The sequence below is a fragment of the Diabrotica virgifera genome, chromosome 4 (genome assembly GCF_917563875.1).
Source record: "Diabrotica virgifera virgifera chromosome 4, PGI_DIABVI_V3a".
Classification (NCBI taxonomy): Eukaryota; Metazoa; Arthropoda; class Insecta; order Coleoptera; family Chrysomelidae; genus Diabrotica; species Diabrotica virgifera.
The window spans coordinates 240538135-240545240 of NC_065446.1; the positions used below are offsets into that span (position 1 = coordinate 240538135).

The 7106-nt window shown below is 33.7% G+C and overlaps 1 protein-coding gene across 2 annotated transcripts in view; it reads left to right on the plus strand.

The window, feature by feature from the left end:
- LOC114327272 (peptidoglycan-recognition protein LB) overlaps positions 1 to 5449 on the plus strand; it is a 30575-nt gene extending 25126 nt beyond the window's left edge. For both annotated transcript variants that reach the window (XM_028275826.2, XM_028275843.2), the window contains exons 2-3: positions 576 to 914; positions 5102 to 5449. In XM_028275826.2, the coding sequence (XP_028131627.1) occupies positions 576 to 914; positions 5102 to 5421 (659 nt within the window). In that variant the 3' untranslated portion in view covers positions 5422 to 5449. The remainder of the gene's footprint in view (positions 1 to 575; positions 915 to 5101) is intronic.
- The last annotated feature ends 1657 nt before the right edge of the window (positions 5450 to 7106 follow it).

Sequence of the window (7106 nt, forward strand, 5' to 3'; positions counted from 1 at the left end):
TGTTAGGCTTCTGTGTTTTCGCCCAATGCGCCATACGTTGAGGGCCTATCCAATCTACGTGGTCTCTCCACATGCGTCGTCGTGCTCTTGTCCATCTCACTACGTCTTGAACGCCTTGCTCTCTCAATGTGTCTTCGTTTCGTATTCTATCTCTGAGTGTGATACTCTCTGATATCACTCAGTTACGTATGTCAGTACGGGCCTAACACATGTCTTATTTAAATCATCGATTATCTAGAATTATTTTATGTATTTTTTTTGATATTTTCTTGGGTGACAATTTTTTTTCGCCATGCTTTACGTAAGAAAGGGTCTAGTTAAACAACTTAAATAAAATGCTGTTAAGGGTTCCAAAATGAAGAATTTTATGATGCGTACCACGTATGGGATATCCAGGATTATTTCTTTTGTCCCAAACGGTTATAAAATTAGATTATTTTAAAAAATTATATAAAGCAACCTATTCGTATTCTAAAATTGTGTCAATACCTATAACAAAACAGTAATTTGATTTGTATCAATTCTAACTGTGATCTTTGTGTGGCTTCGAATAAATTGTAATTGTTTATTTTTAGTTACATCAGCATCTTCAGACCCAGTTATAGTCTCCAGAGAAGAATGGGGGGCCCGCGCTCCTAAAAACATAGAAAATATGGCGAACCCAGTACCTTACGTCGTTATCCACCACAGTTATCTACCACCAGCTTGTTACAATTTAACCGATTGTTTCAAAGCCATGCGTTGGATGCAAGACCTTCACCAAGACACCAACGGTTGGGCGGATATTGGCTACAACTTTGGTGTTGGCGGAGATGGTAGAGCCTACGAAGGAAGGGGATGGTCCAGAGTTGGTGCTCATGCTCCCTATTACAACAGCAAAAGTATTGGAATATGTATCATTGGAGATTGGACAGGTAAAAGCTATTTTCATGATAACATTAGCTAATAAATGTACTATCAAATAAGTATTATAGTTTAGATGGTTTAGCCATATAGTGCCGTCACTGAAAGTGGATATGAGCTATTACCTCCGATTTCGTTCAACCTCCATCGATTTGCATGAAAATTAATGAGTGGTTAGAGGATATTTCAAGGAACAAAGGTGACATGGTGTCAACTTGCTCTTTTACCCTGGGGGTAGATGCCACCCCTTCTCGGGGGTGAAAATTATTTTATTAAAAATCACCCCGTAGTTAAATAGGGGGACAAATTCTAAGCAAAATTTGTTATATAAAGTTATTAAAATAAATCAAAACTTTTTGAGTTATTAAAGATCAAAGATTTTAATTTTTCGTGAGAAAAATACATGTTTTAACCAATTTTTCATAAATAACTCAAAAAATATAAGTTTTTACAAAAAAGTTATTATTATCAAAATTGAAGGTAATACAAAATTAAATAAACTCCTTACTAAAAAAAGCCTTTTAATGTTAACTAAAAGTGAGTTATAGGGAATTGAATGTATATTATTTTCGGCGAGTACCCAAATCTAGGTAATCAAGCTTAAATTACGGGAAAATGATGCATTTTATAACATAAACTTATTAAATATTTGTGAAAGTACATAGAAATATCTATCAAATGCAATCCCGAACAAGTTCATAGCATTAAAAGTTATGCTCCAAAAATTGTTCAAACTTTATCTCTTAACTCCGTTAATTTTTACGATATCAGGTTTACCTAAAAACGATTTAAAAGATAATTCCAAGAACTATTAAAAAACGTTGAATTTAATCTTTCAAACCCATCATTTTTTTAAAAATCAAAGGTTATATGGCCACGGTTGCATGGTTCTCGCAGAAAAATTTAAGCTTTAACGTTTCTATCTCAGTTATGTTTCACTCTAGAGAAATAGTAAAAAAGTTAAAATATTTGATATGGAAAAAACTAAAATTTGGTTAAATATGAGTTTTCACGTATATTGAGTATTTTTGGAGTTATTATCGAAAGAAAATTAAAATGACGATAATTTTAAAAATTCTGATTTTTTTAAATTATATCTTTTTTTCAAAAATATGCCCTCTAAAACGGCGAAAATTGTTAAAATCATTACTTATGCTAATACAAAGAAATTCTTGTAAGGATTAGGTACTATAAATTTTAATTTTTGTGGAAATGGCGTACGTTTTATTTTCACTTTTTCCTAAAGAATTCGAAGGGGTTCTCTTATTTTCATCATAACTTGTCTAATTTTAATGCTATTAACTTCCTCTGGAGCTCATTTGATAGGTATTCGAATTATGTACTTTGACAAGTGTGTTTAGCAAGTGTATTTTATAAAATGCATCGTTTTCCCGTTATTTAAGCTCGAATACATAGATTTGAGTAATCGTCGAAAAAAATATACATTCAATTAGCCATAACTCACTTTGAGTTAACATTAGTTTAGTTCTTTAAGTGAAGAGTGTGTTCAATTTTTTATTATCTTCAATTTTGGTAATAATAACTTTTTTGTAAAAGCTCATTGTTTGTGAGTTCTACGTGAAAAACAGCTTTAAAACATGCATTTTTTTACGAAAAAAATAAAATCTTTGATCGTTAATAACTCAAAAAGTGTTCATTTATGTTAATAACTTTATATAACAAATTTTGCAGAGAATTTGTCCCTCTATCGATTTGTGGTATTATTTTTAATAAAATAATGTTCAACCCCGAAAAGGGGTGGCATCCACCCCCAGGGTAAAAGCGCAAGTTAGCATCATGTCACCTTTGTTCCTTGAAGTATCCTCTAACTGCTCACCAATTTTCACGACAATCGAGGGAGGTTCAACGAAATCGGAGGTGAAAACCTTCAGTGACTGCACTAATATACTGGAATTTATTTTCAAATTGTCATCAATGGCGTTACAAGTCTTTGTTAGACTTTTCCGTGTTTACTATTGCCTTCCATTTTTATCGATCCAGTGCCACTACTTCCCATTCTTCTTCTTCAGGTGCCATCTCCGCTACGGAGGTTGGCAATCATCATAGCTATTTTAATTCTTGAGGCAGTAGCTCTAAATAGTTTTTTTGAGCTGCATCCAAACCATTCTCGCACGTTCTTCAGCCATGAAATTCGTCTTCTTCCGATGCTTCTTCTGCCATCTATCTTTCATTACATTATGAGTCGCAGGATGCCATACTTCTCGCCCCGCATCACATGTCCGAGATACTGTAGTATTCTTTCTTTAATTGCAAGTTCAACTTCCTTCTCTTTACCTATTCTTCTTAGTATTTCGTTGTTCGTAACTCTATCTACCCAGGAAACCCTCATAATTCTTCTACAGGTTCATTCTTCTTGTGGTTCTTCAGGTTCTTCTTGAGGAAACCCTCATTTTAAATTTTCATTACTTCCCCTTGTCTTGCTCCTATTTTTTCCAGTCCCCTTTTGAGAGGATCATTTTTCCACCTTTTTCTAGACCATATGAGAATACGTCACTCGTATGAGAATACGAAAAGCTCAACAAGCATTCAGCATACTCAATCCTGTTTGGAGGTCAGGCGAGTATACTACAAGGACAAAGATCCAAATATTCCAGTCAAATGGCATGTCTGTTCTATTCTACGGATGTGAAACCTGGAAAGTGACAAAAACAAAAACAAACCCTAACAGGCTAACTGCAGGTCTTTGTTAAGAAATGTCTACGAAGAATTGTTCTTATTTTCTGGACTAAAATCATCAGAAACGAAGATCTACTACACCTAGCCAAAGAAAATATTGTAGAAAATGAAATAAAGTTCAGAAAGTGGGGTTGTATCGATCACACACTCCAAAAAAATAGCTCCAGTATTGCAAAGACTGACCTAGAGTGGAATTCCCAAGGAAAAAGAGGTTGCTCAGCACAAACTTGGTGAAGATCATGGACGAGATAAGAGGTCATGGAAAGTCTTGAAATGATGTGAAGGCCTTAGCGCAAAATAGAACCCGATGGCGCATTTTCACTGAAACTCTATGCTTCACTTAGGAGTTCAAGAACCTTATTATATTCCAGGGGTGGCCAAACTGTGGCTCGCGAGCCACATGTGGCTCTTGAACTTTGAAGGATAATTTGTGGCTCTCAATAAATCTACCTGCGTTACTTTTAATTTTGTGTTTCAAAATGTCTTAAATTACTAACAACAAATATAAAAGACTAGTGTAACATCAAGAATTAGACAAGGAAACCCCTTATCACCGTTGCTATTCAATTTGGCCTTAGAATATAAGTAAAGTATCATCTGAGCTGACAGGGGCCTTGCGAATCGATGATCAAAACTATTGTTGGTCTTTGCTGATGATCTAGGTGCAGTCGCTCATTCTACAAGAGACGTGGGAGAGGTGTTTTCACAACTCGAGGAAGAAACGGGTAGTCTGGGGCTTCGAATAAACGAAGAGAAGACGAGAAGAGATAACTAATGACCACAACTTCGAAGTAGTAAGAGTTTAAATATCTAGGGGCAGTAATCACAGATGATGACCACATATAAAAAGAGCTCTCATCAAGGATAGCTGCGTGGGAAAGAGCATTATATTCCCTACCATCATTATTAAGATCTAAGCTGATAAAAAGACAATCTAAATTAAGACTGTGCATGTCTATTGATCGTCCAATTGTTACATATGGAAGTGAAACATGGACTCTACATCGTACGTGAAAGGAAAGTTCTCAGAATGATATTTGGCCCTCAAAGAGAATTGACAGCTGAATTGGTGACTGTATGGTACTGAAATCATCGTCAGATTCAGATATATCAAAAAGCTAAGATAAAATGTGCAGGTCATATGATAAGATCAGAGGAAGACAGAGTCTTTAAAACAGTGTTTTTGAGAGACAGGTGAAAGAGAATGATATTCTGAAAGAGTATTCTGAACTAGCAAAAGCTGCTTGTAGAATTATTTGCATATTTGAAACAACTATGTGAAACATTTTATGTCACTTTAAAATTCGTGAACTCTAAACTCTGAGAGAAAAATTTAATAGATTTTTACACTTTTTAAATAATTGTTCAATTGCGGCTCGGGAGAAATTTCAAATTTTGAAAAATGGGTCGGACTCTCATGGAGTTTGGCGACCCCTGTTATATTCCATATAACAGATTCTAGTATAAACCTGTTCAACTAATGCTATTTTTTATTTTCCAGTTGAACTTCCACCAGAAAATCAGCTAGCGACAGTTCATGAGCTAATACAAAAAGGAGTGAGAGAAGGGTACATCCAGAAGGACTACAAATTGGTAGGCCATAGGCAGGTTAGACAAGGTACCGAATGTCCGGGTGACAGGCTCTTCAAAGAGATACACAAGTGGCAGAATTTTTGTGAACAACCAGACGAGATAGCAGTAAGGACAAACAACACTTGGTTCCTTAAAAAAACTGTACATGACAATAGTAGGGATAAGGAAGATAAAGATGAAGACAATAATGACAATGGTATTAATAGGTTAGAAAAAAGAACTGTTTAGATTTAAGTAATACATTTTATTTATTATTCTTGTGATTTTTATTTTCCTCAATTCTACAGCGTGTCTACTTGAGTTGGAAACATATGGGAAACTTTTTTATTATTAATTTTACGAAAAAAGTTATTCTTTATAAAAAGTTCTGCATGCCCCAAAACCTAAGATTCAATTATCAGATATCAAATTTTCTCAATATTATACGAGGTATGTCAAAAAATATGAATTTCGGCTCAGGGTAAAGTACCTTTATTTCTCTCAATATCGAAAATTCTTATAATAAAAAGTTGTTTGGAATTAAAAACTAAGATGAAATATGCAATTACATGCTTCTTATTGAAAAAAAAATATTTTTCTCAAATTTATGGATACCCAACATCGTTTTTAATTATTACAAATATCATAACTCGTTTATTATTCATTTTACGAAAAAAAGTTATTCTTCATAAAAAACTTTGCATGGTCTAAAATCTAAGACACAACCATGATATATCAACTTTTATTAATTTTATACGAGGTGTGTCAAAAAATATGAAATTCGCTCAATATTATAGCACCTTTATATTTCACAGTATTTCAATTAGAAGGATGTAATTGCATATTGACACATAGTTTTTAATTCTAAACAACTTTTTTAATAACCGTTTTCAATATTGTGAAAAATAAAGGTACTTTACTCTTGAGTGAAATTCATATTTTTTGACATAACTCGTATAAAATTAATAAAATGTCATATCTGTTGGTTGAATCTTCGGTCTTAGGACATACAGAGATTTTTATAAAGAATACCTTTTTTTCGTAAAAGTAATAATAAAAGAGTTATCGTATGTGTAATGAATAAAAACGAAGTTAGTATCAATAAATTTGAGAAAAATTTGGAAAATATTTTTTTCCAATTAGAAGCATGTAATTACATATTTGAGCTTGGTTTTTATTTCCAAACAACTTTTCATAATAAGAATTTTCGATATTGAGAGAAATAAAGGTACTTTACCCTTAGCCGAAATTCATATTTTTTGACATACCTCGTATAATATTGAGAAAATTTGATATCTGATAATTGAATCTTAGGTTTTGGGGCATGCAGAACTTTTTATAAAGAATAACTTTTTTTCGTAAAATGAATAATAAAAAAGTTTCCCATGTGTTTCCAACTCAAGTAGACACGCTGTATATATTCCAAACGTAAAAAATTAAGAAGCAAACATTAATTGGCATCCAAAATGTCGTTTAATAATATTGTTCGGTATTCACTGTAGTCTTTAGCGTTTGTATTTTTAGGAATTTTGTGGATAGTAAACAGTGGCGGCTCGTGACAATTTCAGTTAGTGGGGCCTGGGCCGCATATAAATTTGACGACAATAAGAAAATTGAAGTATGAAAAACATGGCTCAAAAAATATATATATACAGGTACTGTACTGAACTGACCCAATAACACGCACACACATACTCGTACAACCCCAGCTTCGAGAGATATGTGTTCCAATGGAACAGTAGGACCCACATGTCCGAAGATCAAACCGGTCACACTCTATAATGAAGTGGTACCTATCTGACCCTCAAGCTATACCACCACCTCTCCCCATCGAAGGACATAACAAATGGGGAGGCTTTGTACCGAACGTTACTTTGGATGCCCTAAGTAATGGGATATCCTCTTATTACTTTATGTGGTTAAGCCACCTGACT